The sequence below is a fragment of the Periplaneta americana genome, chromosome 10, assembly GCF_040183065.1.
Source record: "Periplaneta americana isolate PAMFEO1 chromosome 10, P.americana_PAMFEO1_priV1, whole genome shotgun sequence".
In the NCBI taxonomy this organism is placed as follows: domain Eukaryota; kingdom Metazoa; phylum Arthropoda; class Insecta; order Blattodea; family Blattidae; genus Periplaneta; species Periplaneta americana.
Genome location: NC_091126.1, coordinates 66,873,058 through 66,891,036, shown reverse-complemented (window position 1 = coordinate 66,891,036; position 17,979 = coordinate 66,873,058). Strand labels below are relative to the sequence as shown.

At 35.1% G+C, this 17,979-nt stretch overlaps 1 protein-coding gene across 3 annotated transcripts in view; it reads left to right on the top strand.

Moving 5' to 3' along the window:
• LOC138707772 (beta-1,3-galactosyltransferase 5-like) overlaps positions 1 to 17,979 on the top strand; it is a 244,115-nt gene that overhangs the window by 188,364 nt on the left and 37,772 nt on the right. For all 3 annotated transcript variants that reach the window (XM_069837652.1, XM_069837653.1, XM_069837654.1), the window contains exon 3: positions 15,324 to 15,441. In XM_069837652.1, coding sequence (XP_069693753.1) covers positions 15,324 to 15,441 — 118 coding nt within the window. The remainder of the gene's footprint in view (positions 1 to 15,323; positions 15,442 to 17,979) is intronic.

Below are 17,979 nucleotides of genomic sequence, written 5' to 3'. Positions count from 1 at the left end.
AAAAAACAACCGAAAATTATGTCACTCTAAACAAGAGGAATCGACTGTGTTTCCTTATGCATTTAACGTTGATAGAAACTGAAACGTAACTACGTAAATATCTTGTGAAAAGTAAATCACGAATATTATTGTAAGAGAGGGAAAGTGACACCTGTACTTTTGAGAATACATCATGTGGAAAACGTAGTCAAAAAGCTGGGCAAGAAGACGCGGAGAAAGATACCAAAGAACAACAGAAAAATTACTCCATTCTAAACAAGAGGAATCGACTGTGTATGTCTTACGCATTTAACGTTGAAGGAAACTGAAAGTTAACTACATAAATATCTTGTGGAAAGTAAGTCACAAATATTATTCGAAGAGAGGGAAAGTGACACTGCACTATTGAGAATATATCATGCGGGAAATGTGGTCAAGAAGTTTAGCAAGGAGACACGAACGAAGATATGTAGACCTACCAAAGAATAACAGGAAAATTACGTCATTCTAAACAACTCTCTCGAGTCAGAAATGAAGTAGCGACCCGTAAACTTATCTCAGTAGAGAATAAATTTATTTGTGTGAGAAAAATAATACTGGCGCATGATAGTATTGCGCATTAATAAATCGAACTGAAAAACAATAAATTTATGCAACTAATACACAGAAGGAAACAAAGAATTAACAATTAGAAAGAAAAACCAAAATCTAAAGGTAAAAAACAATAAACCGCAATCAAGAAATAAATATATGAATAAATAAATCAATAACGAATTCAATGGATCAGTTAATTCGCCTACATAAATGTAACTAATAATAATAATTGCAATTAAGATACAAAAGAGGAGATAATTATTTCCGTCCACTGGACTGGCTATTTATTATATATTATACGTTCTCCTGTGTTGTCTCAGGGGTCGACCTGCGCCGTGCTGACCACACGAACACGGATGTTCGAGATGTATACTTTTCAACGTTTGGTCCGAAGATATATAGGCCTATCCCCTCCTACACAGCATTGGAGTGTAAGTCGGTATGAAAGGAGGGAAATGAAAATGAAAACAAGGCAATGCGGTAATGAAGACTGAAAAAGGAAATGAAACAATAAAACTGATATAAAACAGTGCAACAGTTAAAATATAAATACTGTAACAGTGCAACAGTTAAAATATAAATACTGTAACATAGTGCAACATTTAAAATATAAATACTGTAACACAGTGCAACAGTTAAAATATAAATACTGTAACACAGTTCAACAGTTAAAATATAAATACTGTAACACAGTTCAACAGTTGAAATATAAATACTGTAACACGGTGCAACAGTTAAAATATAAATACTCTAAAACAGTGCGACAGTTAAAATATAAATACTCTAACACAGTGCGACAGTTAAAATATAAATACTTTAACACAGTGCAACAGTTAAAATATAAATACGCTAACACAGTGCGACAGTTAAAATATAAATACTCTAACACAGTGCGACAGTTAAAATATAAATACTCTAACACAGTGCGACAGTTAAAATATAAATACTGTAACACAGTGCAACAGTTAAAATATAAATACTGTAACACAGTGCGACAGTTAAAATATAAATACTTTAACACAGTGCAACAGATAAAATATAAATACTCTAACACAATGCGACAGTTAAAATATAAATACTCTAACACAGTGCGACAGTTAAAATATAAATACTGTAAGACAGTGCAACAGTTAAAATATAAATACTCTAAAACAGTGCAACAGTTAAAATATAAATACTGTAACACAGTGCAACAGTTAAAATATAAATACTCTAAAACAGTGCAACAGTTAAAATATAAATACTGTAACACAGTGCGACAGTTAAAATATAAATACTTTAACACAGTGCAACAGTTAAAATATAAATACGCTAACACAGTGCGACAGTTAAAATATAAATACTGTAACACAGTTAAACAGTTAAAATATAAATACTCTAAAACAGTGCAACAGTTAAAATATAAATATTGTAACACAGTGCAAAAGTTAAAATATAAATACTGTAACACAGTTCAACAGTTAAAATATAAATATTGTAACACGGTGCAACAGTTAAAATATAAATACTCTTAACACAGTGCGACAGTTAAAATATAAATACTCTAACACAGTGCAACAGTTAAAATATAAATACTTTAACACAGTGCGACAGTTAAAATATAAATACTGTAACACAGTGCGACAGTTAAAATATAAATACTGTAACACAGTGCAACAGTTAAAATATAAATACTGTAACACAGTTCAACAGTTAAAATATAAATACTGTAACACGGTGCAACAGTTAAAATATAAATGCTCTTAACACAGTGTGACAGTTAAAATATAAATACTCTAACACAGTGCGACAGTTAAAATATAAATACTTTAACACAGTGCAACAGTTAAAATATAAATACTCTAACAAAGTGCGACAGTTAAAATATAAATACTTTAACACAGTGCAACAGTTAAAATATAAATACTCTAACACAGTGCGATAGTTAAAATATAAATACTGTAACACAGTGCAACAGTTAAAATATAAATACTGTAACACAGTGCGACAGTTAAAATATAAATACTTTAACACAGTGCAACAGTTAAAATATAAATACTCTAACACAATGCGTAACACAATGAGACAGTTAAAATATAAATACTCTAACACAGTGCGACAGTTAAAATATAAATACTGTAAGACAGTGCAACAGTTAAAATATAAATACTCTAAAACAGTGCAACAGTTAAAATATAAATACGCTAACACAGTGCGACAGTTAAAATATAAATACTGTAACACAGTTCAACAGTTAAAATATAAATACTCTAAAACAGTGCAACAGTTAAAATATAAATATTGTAACACAGTGCAAAAGTTAAAATATAAATACTGTAACACAGTTCAACAGTTAAAATATAAATACTGTAACACGGTGCAACAGTTAAAATATGAATACTCTTAACACAGTGCGACAGTTAAAATATAAATACTCTAACACAGTGCAACAGTTAAAATATAAATACTTTAACACAGTGCGACAGTTAAAATATAAATACTGTAACACAGTTCAACAGTTAAAATATAAATACTGTAACACAGTGCGACAGTTAAAATATAAATACTGTAACACAGTGCAACAGTTAAAATATAAATACTGTAACACAGTTCAACAGTTAAAATATAAATACTTTAACACGGTGCAACAGTTAAAATATAAATACTCTTAACACAGTGTGACAGTTAAAATATAAATACTCTAACACAGTGCAACAGTTAAAATATAAATACTTTAACACAGTGCGACAGTTAAAATATAAATACTCTAACACAGTGCGACAGTTAAAATATAAATACTTTAACACAGTGCAACAGTTAAAATATAAATACTCTAACACAGTGCGACAGTTAAAATATAAATACTTTAACACAGTGCAACAGTTAAAATATAAATACTGTAACACAGTGCAACAGTTAAAATATAAATACTGTAACACAGTGCGACAGTTAAAATACAAATACTTTAACACAGTGCAACAGTTAAAATATAAATACTCTAACACAATGCGTAACACAATGCGACAGTTAAAATATAAATACTCTAACACAGTGCGACAGTTAAAATATAAATACTTTAACACAGTGCAACAGTTAAAATATAAATACTCTAACACAGTGCGACAGTTAAAATATAAATACTTTAAGACAGTGCAACAGTTAAAATATAAATACTCTAACACAGTGCGACAGTTAAAATATAAATACTGTAACACAGTGCAACAGTTAAAATATAAATACTGTAACACAGTGCGACTGTTAAAATATAAATACTTTAACACAGTGCAACAGTTAAAATATAAATACTCTAACACAATGCGTAACACAATGCGACAGTTAAAATATAAATACTCTAACACAGTGCGACAGTTAAAATATAAATACTGTAAGACAGTGCAACAGTTAAAATATAAATACTCTAAAACAGTGCAACAGTTAAAATATAAATACTCTAACACAGTGCAACAGTTAAAATATAAATACTCTAAAACAGTGCAACAGTTAAAATATAAATACTGTAACACAGTGCAACAGTTAAAATATAATTAACATAGTGCAATATTTGAAACAAAGAGCAGTGCAGCAATGAAAACAAAAATAAAACAAGTGAACCAAGAAAACGAAAATAATAAAGTGCGACAAATAACATTTTAATAAATGTTGAGGAAGAAAGAGAATGAAAACAGTGCATATAAATATACAGGATGTATTTAAATTGTAGCACGAATTTGGTTCGGTACCTATAATTTACCCGGTAATTTTTCTTGGGTGAGTTTCATTTACATTCAGAAAAATTATCATGCTAGGGATTCCTGTCATTGCTTAAATATCCATCACTGCCTCAACTGAGTTTGATTCCACGATTTTTGGGTCCAATGTCAAGTTTACAGAGACTCGTGCATGCACTTCCGCAGTTCTCAGACTTCTATTATCTGACGTGAGTCCCATGACCAGTTTTCATAATTTTCAGACAACTAGAAGCTTTATGCTTATCGCGATTACGCGAAAATCGTAATCGTGTTGCTGGGTAACGAAAACAACTGGTGGGATTTTATACTGCAGTTCCAAATGTCTGTAAACTTGAAGGATGCTTCAATCGTTATGCTCTATTGTGCATTTTGACCGTTTCTTCCTTTAGTGGTATAATGACTAGCGAACTTCAGCCTTCACTGTCGTGCAGCTGTTTCCTCCAGAAGGAGAGGGTCCCCACCTTTCCCAGAACCACGCTTGTGATAAATACTGTGCATGTGTAAGTTGTGGTACATCAAACACGACGTGCCTGCACTATTTTTTGCAAAACTGATCTCAACAGGAAGCCGCAACATATTTTCTAAGGAATTCAGAGGACAAAGAAGTGTGATTCCTGAAACTATCTTTTTTGTGGTTTACCAGACTTTATAAATATATTAATTTACCAAATAGCAAGTATACTCGGCACTTATTTAACCAAAACTATTTTCAGTATTTGACTTGACTGTCGTAACAGTCATCTCAGAACACATATTTCATCATGTTATAGATCGCGCAAAGAAAGATTACTGAAAAGCAATGGTGGAGTTGCTGTCTGTTTTGACATGTGTATGTAGGCACGCCAACGGGACGAGAGGTGCAGGCCGATGGAAGTACTGTCTCTTCCAAGAAGATGAACAAATGAAGACATCACTGTGGAAATAAACAACGTAGCAAGAGAAAAATTCGAAGCTAATTGACCCAGATAAGACTGAATTATTTTTTGTAAAAAAAAAATACGATTTTTTTGTATGAATTATTTAACTGTAATTGATATAACATAACAAAGCTGTTTTTTTTTAATTTTTATGTTGATAGTATCCGAGATTTTCAGTGTCCTATATATAGGACGTCACTTATATCCCCATGCAAAAACATTACATGACAAGTCGTTTTAGCATAAATATATATATAAATTGTTTATCTTAACAATACATCAAATTAGCACAAAATTATGATATCACTCACACACAATAAGATTATTGTATTTTTCGAGAATGTTTATGGGTTGTAATAAGTGATAAAACATTTTACATGTACACCAACATCACACTTCATACATATTATTGTTGTCTTTGTGTGACACTGTCTGCATCGAGTTTGTTTTCCTTGAGATACCACAAAATGATTACTTCCATCAAACCTTGAACCTTTTTGCTCAGTCTTAGATGAGATGTTCTACCGCAGTGGTCGTCAGCATTCGCTGAAATGGGTAAAGGATAAGTGCAGCAGGATTAGGTAGAGAGCATACCCGCCAGCAGCCACAAATGCATCTGCGGGTAAGAGACGATAGCCCGAGAGTGCAGTGAGTTGACGACCGCTGGTCTACCGCTTGACTGTACATGTCGAGCAGTGGATTCGAGAACAGATAAGACAAGGCGTTTGCGAAATGCAAGATGATCGAGTTTTTCGTTGGAGTTTATCTTGTATAGTTGCCATGCATTTTGTTCTGCTACGTCAATGCAGACTAAAGTACCATTTCTTGGCTTCTAATAGATGTTTTGTACATTTTGATGTTTTGGTCCACCCATATTTTTGTTGTACAAATATATGATATTGGGCTATTTCACTGATATTTTCTTCTTGAAATTTGTAGAGTATCTTGAAACTGCGTGCACGGAAATTGAAAAATATAGTATTTCCCTGATTTATGTCAACTTCCTCCCAATTGAAATTTATTATTCTTTCTCTTCATCTGTATATCGGTTGCTGAATCACTAGTATTTCTACTGCCATTCTCATCATCCCCTTTACTATGTTCATCATCACCATTATGACTTTCGTCATCATAATCATCCATTCCCTCTCTTTGTGTGTTGAGGGTTACTTCCGTCTCAGCTCGCAACTGACTACCAGGCATATTGTCGATTGTAGGGTTATTTTCATCACCAGAATCCTCATCAGTTACGTTACCACACCACATTTTTGGTGATAAAATTGTGATGGAAATGTTATTGCACTTAGATATAGCAACTTGGTCGTCCTGAATCATTTGTAAGGCTTCATTTAGTGAAAAACCCCTATAATAACATGAGTACCATCAGTCTCACGAAATGTCCCCTTTTATGACTGACGTACTACATGTAGTACGCCTAACTTTACCATGATATGGCATAACACTAAATAAAAAATTGAATCTAATTATGAATTATTATATATGAAGTACATCATACGAGTATGCGCTATCAATATCAAAAGCATTATATCTATAGCATGTGATATATACCGACTTCGAGAACAACATGTTCTGCTCCACAGCCATAACTCACACAAATATGTTAACAAAAATGACTATGAAAGACTGAACATAATAAAAAAAAATTGGAGGCAATTTATAACACATAAGGATTATGGTATCATGATTGCCGACTATGAAAATCTTACACAACAATGTTAAAAAAATAAAACGTCCGGTGTCCTATATATAGAACGTCAGTCTTATCTGGGTTGCGCAACATATGTTTACGAATGAAATAATAATACCGTGCGATACAAGACACGTATTCACATGCAATGGAACAAACTAAAGTCGTAATGTAACTATCACAACACAAGACTGATTCTATCGATATCATTTCTCTTCCGATTGTACTCTTGAATATCATTCAAGTTATCTCGTGATCTTTCCTGTCGCCCGCTCTTCTTTATCTCATTTTTTCATTCGCATTTCTTCCGTCGGTATTCCCTGCTTGCGAGACTTGTAGAGACAAATAGATGGAGGGTGAAAACAATCAGATTTAATTTATTGCAAAAATTTTAGATAATAAGAAGGGTTGGCAATTTTTTGCTCAACCTTGGTAATGCTAGGATTACTGTAACTGTGTAAATCGAAACACAAGTAATAAATATTCTTTCAGATACTTGTTTTCTTATTTATTCTGTAACTTCGTAAGAATGTGCTTCCGACTTGTACAGTATTTTCAAAACTTGTTTACATCCAAGTCATCTAGAACGTCACAAAGTTTGAGGAGGTAGTTCATAGAATTCTGTATACAGAGTGTCCCATTTATATTGTGCACCTATTATAACTTTTTTGTTTGGATAGGTATAGGAATTTTTGTTTTTGAGAGTTATGTTAGAACGAGGGGCTAACATGAGTGTGGAGATTTGGTGCACGTAACTACATTATGGTACAAGATACACGTGACGTCATCAATTTTTCAAATAACACTACATACTTTAATCATGTTACGTTGATTACACACATTAAGCGGAGTTCAAAAATGTATCACAATGTCACCTTCCTAATCAATAATAACAAAACGAAACAAAAACGTACTTCCAGTGTCATGATGTCATGCATTGAGCGTCACAGATGATGTTCCAAATGGTGACCATTCACATTAATGCACATTCGAAGGCGTTCCCCGAAAGACTGTATGACTGCCCGGCATGTTGCTGGCTGAAGTGACACAAAAGCCTGTCGAATACATTGCTGCATGTCTTCTGGTGTTGTCAGAATGTTCTGGTACACACTGTCCTTTACAGTTCCTCACAAGTGGCGACAGGTCCGGAGAACGTGCAGGCCACTGTACGTGGATTGTGGCGTCGAGAGTTGTTGTGGTTTGTTTAGGCCTACATGTCAAGAGAGCAAACACACAACGTGTACGGACATCAGTCGCCTTTCGTTTTGTGTAAGTTAATGCACAGGATGAATTGTGCACCACAACAAACGGCACATTTCGGTGGCATTCATTTTGCATTTTGTTGTGGTTATGGATTTGGAAGGTGACATTGTGATACATTTTTGAACTCGTCTTAATGTGTGTAATCAATGTAACATGATTAAAGTATGTAGTGCTATTTGAAAATTTGATGACGTCACGTGTATCTTGTACCATAATGTAGTTACATGCACCAAATCTCCGCACTCATGTTAGCACCTCGTTCTAACATAAAGCTCAAAAATAAAAATTCCAATACCTATCCAAACAAAAAAGTTATAGGTGCACAAGTTAAATGGGAAACTCTGTATACATAGGTGTCTTTATCACTAAGGTGGATAGGGTTTTTGTCTCATTTACCGCTCTCATATTATTACGATAGGCAGATTAATTTTAATGACCTTAATTAATACTTTCCATTACCATCAACTTACAGTATTTTCGTTCAGCTTGGATTTACTTCTGTGATATCATTAAGATAAGCAGGGCATTCGTTTTTGTTGATATAAATTTACAGCTGTTTTAACACTACGATAAACGAGATATTTTTCATTGTCCAAAAATACTGCCTTCATTACAATAATACGATTTTTTCGTGAACTTATGATACGCGTTGTTTCGATTCAAGCGTAAGTAACATATGGTAATTTGAAAGACAATAGCCTACAATGGGATGAAAGCGTAAAAACGCACACGCGCCGAGAGAGGGAGTGAGAGAAACACGTACATAGTGTGCTGCAGCAGGTGATGGCCTGCTTTCTCAATCTGCTATTTGGTGACGTGTAAAACACGTCACTTCACGATTTGGACACACCCCATTCACCCACCCACGGCAGTGCAGGGACGTTCTAGTAACCAGAGATTTTCTGAAACGCTCATTTCACTAAACTGTTCTATTTCTTGTGACTGATAAGTAGGGACCGGATTTTTATGTAATTACATATTATATTCATTTCAACCTAACCGTATATAAATAACAAATCTTTGCGAATCTTGTAATTACCATTAATATATTAAAATTTGATACCACATATTTTTACATATTTACCCCACATTACATATTATGGCTTGGTATTACATAAATCTACATATTTAGGGGTTTTATACATTTTTACTTCTCTAAAGGCCGATTGTATAAACCATTTAATCTTAGATCAGAGGTTAAATTGATCCTTGTTTCAGCTGAACTTGGAATTTTGTGTTATATAAAGTCTAATCTCAGATTAATTTGTCTCAAACTAAAGTTAACTTTGACTGAAGAAATTTCTCCGATTAAGTAGATGATCCAAGTTCAGTTATTTCTTTTCTGGTTGAAATATACGAGTGACGGATTGTGCAAATAAAATATCCATTATTATTAGTATTAATAGATATGATAGGTACATTTATATATATTTCTTTCAATTTCTTGCCTTAATACACAAACAATCTTATATTTTATAAGGCTCTATCGTGTTTAGCAGTATCAAATAACATAACCTATAATTATATTATGTTTATAACAACCATTAATTATTAATGGTTATGATAGGTACATTCATAAATTTTCAGTTAACTGTATTACTAAACGAAAATTGTCGTTTTATAAAGCTTTATTATGTTTAGCAGTATCAAACACCATAACATGGTAACAGCTTGGAGAACAGTCAACCTTCTTCTTATTGTCCGCCATTATTTACATTGTACAAAATAGCCAGTGTCTCCAACAGAGTGTAATACGGAAAGTCGCCAAAAAGTAGTTGTAAAGTCGCTAGATTTCTCATTATCAACAAAGAAAGATTAAATTTTGTCACTATGGGGTGCTAAAAAGGTCACTAAATCCCTATTTAAGCAATATAAAAGTTGAAAGAAATTGTTGTTGAAAAAGAGTTAAAGTCGCTAGATTGGCGACACTGAACAAACCTGTATAACATGGTCCGCGCATCACGTATTTCACCTGTTTATGCGATGTTGCCAAATCCTTTTCACGTGAACTTGGATTGCATTTGAACCAAGGTAATTTGATCGCAGAAAAGTTTTATACAATAGAAGAAGTGTCTGAACTCGGTTCACTTTTCGATCTTCGATCAAAGTTGATCTTTAGTCAGGGAGTTTTATACAATTGGGCCTAAAAGGAAAAAAAAAAAACTTCTGCTGGAGAAGTTCACATTTTGAAATACATAGATTTTCACCTACCCAAGAAAGGATATATTTCGGGACGAAAATATCGCTCAGAAAGTGCAATTGCGTTCTTGCGGTGGAGTGGGACGACGACGACATGATTTGTCTCGAACTATAATTGTTCTGCAAACGTATTAACAAGCCGTTCCCATGCAATTTGCAACCTTACCCACCCTATTTCTAATCCTTCCAGGGAAAACCGGTGTCAAGTCTGACATGAGCCACAATAAAGTAGCCGAATTTTGAAAAGAAACTGGAGTAAAGGAACAAAATGAAAGGATGTTGAAAGATTAAAATAATAGCTTTTCGGGTTATTGCTTGACCTCTTTACTTAAATTTAGTAGACGTATACGGAAATGGAATTTTCTGAGCAATTAGAAAGTATGGTTCTCGGCTGGAATAATCCTACCCTTCTGAATGAGACAGGAATGTCACTTTTCAAACAACTGTTTGTAAATGCCTATAGTTTGAGGTTTTAGTAGGTACTTCGTTTCTTACAGGTAACAGCTAAAATGCATTTGTCCCACATCGCCACTTATTTTCTTCTAATCCAGTAAAACGAAACAGTGCTTGCAGTACTGTTGTGTCATTCGTTTCATTCAGTTCTCTAGTTTTAGTACTTACAGTATAAAGTGCAAGTGAATTTATGTACTGCTTTTAACTAACTAAAATGGTTCCTGTATCTTCAACCCTAACGACAAAAATTAAATCATAGATTGCGATGAACGAAGCTTTCACTACAGATGAAAAAATAGTAATGTGTCAAGTGTCCGATAAAAAAAAAAGTCGGGTGCTGTATGAAATCAGAACTAGAAGTCTTACCTATCCTATACCTGCCAGATATTGATATTAAATATTTTCATGATTTTACATATTTTGGTACATATTCAGCTTATTTTTCTTACATAAATATGTACATATTTCACACCTTGATATCATATAAAAATCCAGTCCCTACTGATAACATAGTATCGATGCACAAGTTCCTGTTCAATCAAGAACAGTGATTCCAGCTATTAGTTCAGTGGACCCTTGTTAAAAAATTAACTTATGTTTTATTTAACGACGCTTGCACTGCCGAGGTTATATCAGCGTCGTCGATGTGCCGCAGGAGATATTTTTCATGCCAGTAAATCTACTGACATGAGCCTGTTACATTTAAGCACACTTAAATGCCATCGGCCTGGGCCGGGATCGAATCCGCAACCTCGCGCACAGAAGGCCAGCATTCCACCGACTGCGCCACCTAGGCCGACGTGGGTGATTGTGATTTAGTAGTAGCAGCATGTGTTAGGATAAAATCACACCACTTCTTTTGGGCATCTTTCTTAATGTTCGCACTGTAATTTTATGTTCACTTATTTACAAGGAGAGGACACGCTCTGTATATCACCGAATGGAATAAGATTGTGTGAGATGAAAGCAAAAGACGTACTGTTTAAAGTCATACCTGGTATGGGTGGCCAATGACCCCTCGTTTTGGAAATATTGGCTATTGTTTGTGACGTACTTCCGTTAGGTGCTCAATAGGGAAGCATTAGACTGTGTGACAGTCCATATGGTTGGATGCTGAGATGTTATCAAGACAACCTGAGTTCGAATCTTAACTGGTCCTATATTTTTTTCTTTTAATAATGATTAATATTGTGATCACAGTTATCTATTTACATATCTATATCATATTTCTCAATGTATTGAATGCTCCATCATGTTTTAAACAAATTACTAATTAACTAACATTGTATTGTAAAGGATAAACAATGAAATACTGGTCACGTAGGAAGGTAAGATGTGTACTGGTATCTGTTCTATTTCTGTAGCAGCTATTCCATTTCATTTTGTACCCGATTCATTATGTCATAAAAACACACAAAACATACATATTTCCAGCACCATACACAGCAAATGAAAGAAGGTTGTCCACAGTCACACACATTTTTCCGTACTTCTGCCAAACAGACATCCTTCACATTCACAAACACTTCTCGTTCGTTTATCAATTTTAATGCATACCACGCATATTTCAACGTGGCTTTGAATATAGGAACTGACAACTGAAAGTGAATAATAATAATAATAATAATAATAATAATAATAATAATAATAATAATAATAATAATATCAAGCTTTAAAAAATGAAAAGGCATTAGGATTCGATCTCGGGTTGCTTGGATGACAACTCAGCATCCAACCACATGAGCTATGCGTTACACAGTCTAATGCTTCCCTATTAGGCACCTAACGGAAGTATGTCATAAACAATAGCCAATATTTCCAAAACGAGGGGTCATTGGCCACCCATATCAGGCATGACTTTAAACAGTGTGTCTTGTACTTTCATGTCACAAAATCTGATTTAATTCGGTGATATACAGAGCATGTCCTCTCCTTGTTAGTTGTTATTTTCACAAATTTGAACTGGGAAATCTAGAAAATTAACACATTGATGACCAAAGTCGCGATTCCTTTAACCAAAACATTGAGGTGTCTAGACTATAACTGCAGTCTGACGTATAGATTATTATGATGTACCGAAGTACATAAGATATTTCCGTGCAGAAATTCTGCATCATCATATGATGAAAGATGAATTTTTTTATTAACACCTGCCACATTTACAATTTGTCTACAATAGACAATAAGTAAATATTATAAAAGAATATGACATGAGTGGAGATTTTATCCCATGACAACACTCCAAAAGAAAAATAACAATGCTTCAAATAGCTGTAGTAAAAATGAATGGAGGGCCAAGAGTATTGGTCCTTTTAAGTCTTCTTATTGTTTGACTATTATCCAGCAAATTTAATGCATAATGATTGGGATGTTGATTTAATCGGTGCAGGCATTTTTTTATTGAACTTAGAGATTTCTTGTTTCACACTTGATATGTTTAGGTAACGATGAATGACATCATTACGGACATACCATGGTGCAGTGGCAATGGAACGTAAGGTTTTAGATTGATAACTCTGCAGTATTTCAATGTTTGAGTTTCTAGTAGAAAGATGAATGGAACAGAGAAAAATTCTCTCCGGCACCGGAATTTGAACCGGGTTTACACCTCGACGTGCTGACGCTCTATCCACTAAGCCACACCGGATTCCCATCCCGATGTCGGATCGAATCCTCTCAGTTTAGTTCCATCTCTTGGGTTCCCTCTAGTGGCCTACCCTCATACACTGCGTCATATATGTATGACAGTGGCACAATGTCCATACATGTGCAGAGGTGCACTCGTTAAGATGGAACCCAAGAGATGGAACTTATACTGAGAGGATTCAATCCGACATCGGGATGGGAATCCGTTGTGGCTTAGTGCATAGAGCGTCAGCATCTAGAGCTGAAAACCCGGGTTCAAATTCCGGTGCCGGAGAGAATTTTTCTCTGTTCCACTGATCTTTCATTATATGACGTATAAAGTTACGAGCGTACATTCGCAACGAGAACACGATATCAAAGGAAGTCGTCCCGTGAAGGTTTGTTTTCCTTACTCAGGTAAAGGTCTCGCAAGTACGGATTACCGACGGAAGGAATGCGAATCAAACACTGCGATAAGGAAGAGCGGGCGACAGGAAAGGTCACGAGATAACTTGAATGATATTCAAGAGTACAGTCGGAAGAGAAATGACATCGATAGAATCAGTCTTGCGTAGTGATAGTTATATTACGAATTTAGTTTGTTCCATTGCATGCGAATACGTGTCTTGTATCGCACGGTATTATAATTTCATTCGTAAACATATGTTGCGCGTTTAATTAGCTTCGAATTTTTCTCTTGCTACGTTCTTTATTTCCACAGCGATGTCCTCATTTGTTCATCTTCTTGGAAGAGACAGTACTTCCATCTGCTCGCACCTCTCCTCCCTCGGCGTGCCTACATACACACATCAAAACAGACAGCAACGCCACCATTGCTTTTCGGTAATCGTTTCTTACGCGAGCTATACATGGATATTTAACTTGTTACGCGCACAAGCGCTAGTCAGAACGCAGTCTTACGTTGTTCAGAAATATGCCGAAAATAAGAAAACACGTTCAATCACATTGTAATTCAAGAAGACATAGTGAACATGTGAAAATTCATGTTAAAACACAAGAGGAAGAACTCCCGCCTACCTCACGGAGTACAAGTACCCAACAAGATTTTTCACCCCACCGCACCTCTTTTTCTTTTGATTTAACTCTCGGGTCGCCACGATGGAAAGCACCGACAATAACCCCTCATCATCATCATCATCATCATTATAATAATAATAATAATAATAATAATAATAATATTATTATTATTATTATTATTATTATTATTATTATGCAGGATAATAAGACTTTTAGTCAGATATTGAACTAGCACTAGAAGATTATGGGTGCTATGCATAGACATTTCGCTAGCCCGCGCTACGAGCGCGCTAAACTAGCCTCGGCTATCGAGTGATTACTTGTACAGAAATCATATCACATATCGCTAACACTGGTTTATGAATACGAAAAACGTTAGTTCGCTGATCATCCACCGGAAGCCCGCGCTAAGAATGTCTATGAATATGGTGGGCTTCCGGTGGATGATCAGCGAACTAACGTTTTCGTATTCATAAACCAGTGTTAACGATATATGATATGAATCCTGTACAAGTAATCAGTCGATAGCCGGGGCTAGTTTAGCATGCTCTTAGCGCGGGCTAGCGAAATGTCTATGCACAGCACCCATAGAGATTAATTTTATTGGAGTCGTCGTGGGCTCCGTGATAGAGTCCCTAGAATGGTTCACGTTGATCACAGCAATTAAGGCAACCAGAACGAGACCACAATCAGTACTTAGTTCCTGTTGAGCTAGGATAACTCAAATTCTTGTCGAGAATCGATTGCGACCCGGTGAATTTCAGACCGGGGTCGCTCTCAGACCAGAGTACAACTAACTGAATTGTGTTCTTATTGCAGCTCATGGCGTACCAGGTTCGTGTGTTCCATCCTCTGGTGCTTGCGATTATGGGGATGTGCCTGATATCTTACTCGTCTTACTACGCCTCGACAGGCCTCTTCCAGTCTACCGCTCCAGGTAATATACTATATGAGCACGTTAAAAAACTAACTTCGTGGCCAAGTGCTCAAATTTATTACATTTATTTACATTTTTATCCTAACGCAGCTTACCAAATTTCAGGGTTACCATCCGTCCGGCAAAAGGAGGACATGTCCTCTGTTTTAATCATTTTATCATCTCCGGCAGGCATTTAAAAAAAAATTTTAATGTCCGGCATTTCACATTTCAACTAGAATTAATATGAATATTGAATAATGTGCGATATTATGCATAGAATATCTAAACAAATGGTGAAAACCTATGAAAGAATTTAACTGCTTTCAATGGTTGAAGCTGGAGCACATAAAAACAAAATATGATGACCTATTGACATGCACTGAATTCTTACACTCCATAAAACGTCACTATTCACGATTCTAAGCTATTTTATCAATTTTATGATGCAATGTACAAAGATATGCCAATCAAATTAATTTGGACAAAGATTTAAGTTTAGATAAACAATGGTGCAAATTCAATTCCAATACTTCTGCGGGCACTGAAACTTTCTCAGAACCCTTAAAAATATGTCAATTCTATTTGAAGAGTCCTCTGCAAGAATGGTGGATGTCATTTGGAATACATTTTGCAGGAGAAGCAATTGAAAGTTTGAAATGCTTAGCGCTCAAAGCTTACCTGTGATTTTCCGATCATTACTGGACAATGACTATCAGTGTTAATGCCATATAACTTTCTATGTACATTCTATATGTCTTAAGATATGCATTGACAGTCTTGGTTCATTTTCGACAAGAAAGTGACATCCATCATTCTTGCAGTGGACTCTTAATTTATTTATCCAAAGTCACAATGGAAGCGCTGAGAGTGTATTTTCCCTAATATCTGCTCAATGTACAAAAGAACGACATCGCATGCTAACGGAGACGGTCAGAGGTATCATCATGGTGAAATATAATTTCCAGAACATGTCTTGTGAACAGTTTCATAGTTATTTGTTACAAGATATGTTTGTCTCTTCAGGCTCTCGTGCACAAAATGGGCTCCACCGATAAGTAGGGTACAGATGTAATAAAGTCCTTCTTTTTTTCAGCAATGTCCTCTTATTTTAGATTCCATGTCCTCCTATAGAATTTCTTATAATGGTAACCGTACCAAATTTGAAAATATTTCGTTTCTTCTTGCTTTTCCTAGGTGTGGTTGGGTTGTAGCGAAATGATTATGAACTTCGCAGTGTTGCATACCTGTTGACTCATACGCTGTGCCACTTGGTGCCTACCATTCTGGGGAATTCCATTAGTTACATTTCTCATGGAAGCAGTTGACTTAATCGATATAACTGCATGGATCTGGAAGGACGCAATTTCGATCTCAGCGTGGGGATAGGAATATTTCTCTTCGCCAAAATTTGTAGAACTATTCATTCTCTGGGGTAAAGTGTTACTGACAGTTCACTTACTACGGAGCTTCTCAAATACGTTTTCTTTAAGTAGATAATAGTGGAATAATTGCACAAGCACGTGTTTGTTTAAAGTGGTCCGTCCTGAAGTTAGTGCAGAGCATTGAGCAGTAACAGTTGTAGTGTAGAATGAAACAGAGCGAGACGTGGTCTGAAAACTTAATACGCAAGAGATGATACCTTTAGTTACGAACTCATGAAAGTTTCACTGTCACAAGGTAAAGTGAATTGTAATATTCTGTAATTTTATTATCATAAAGCGCCAACTCTGGGGAAGGCTAGACACTTTCTGCTTCCTCAACTTATAAACCAAGAGCATCCCCCCCCCCCAATAAATTTAATAAAGGGGCTGCGCACCTCAAAATAATTCGGAGACAGATTTGTTATGTTAAAAAGTAATTTATTTGCTTGAATGATGAACTAGGACATAAACCAAATAAGGTTTATATATATATTCGCAGAGAGAGTCAGCTGTCCCAATAAACATTTTAGTGGCAACTTACAATTGAATCCTCTAGATTCAAAACCCTCTAAAGACCATTTTGTTCATAATTGAATTATGCCCACATTTTGCTTGCAGAGAATGAATTCCAATGGTTTATACAGTTTGAATTTAAAAAGCCACTAAATTTAAAGCAAAAGATTTGTTAAAAGTCACCGTCAGGTTTAAAATTCCCTCAATTTTTCACTAGCTACTGTCAAAATCCTTCAGTTTGTGATAGTGGATATAGGGGATTTTGAATCTATAGGATTCAATTGAAGGGTTCAGAACCATAGTAGACCAAGTGCCATTTATTAAAAACAGAGAGAGCAAGGGTTAAAGTTAAGTGCATATCAAAGTTTAATGAAGATTGACATATCATTTAGTTTTAATGTGCATACCTTATAGACCCTGCTACTTGCTATATTTTTCATTGACATATGGCATTTACTTAATTTTAACCCATGTTTTCTGCGTTTATAATATGAGGGGTTCATAACCAGAGTGGACCAAGTCCATCTGGAATAGTTCTGAGATATTGAGTCTTAAAGTTCCTGGCTCGCGATTAGTAACCTTCACCTTCCATAGGAAATGCTGCCCTCTGTGGAGTAACGAA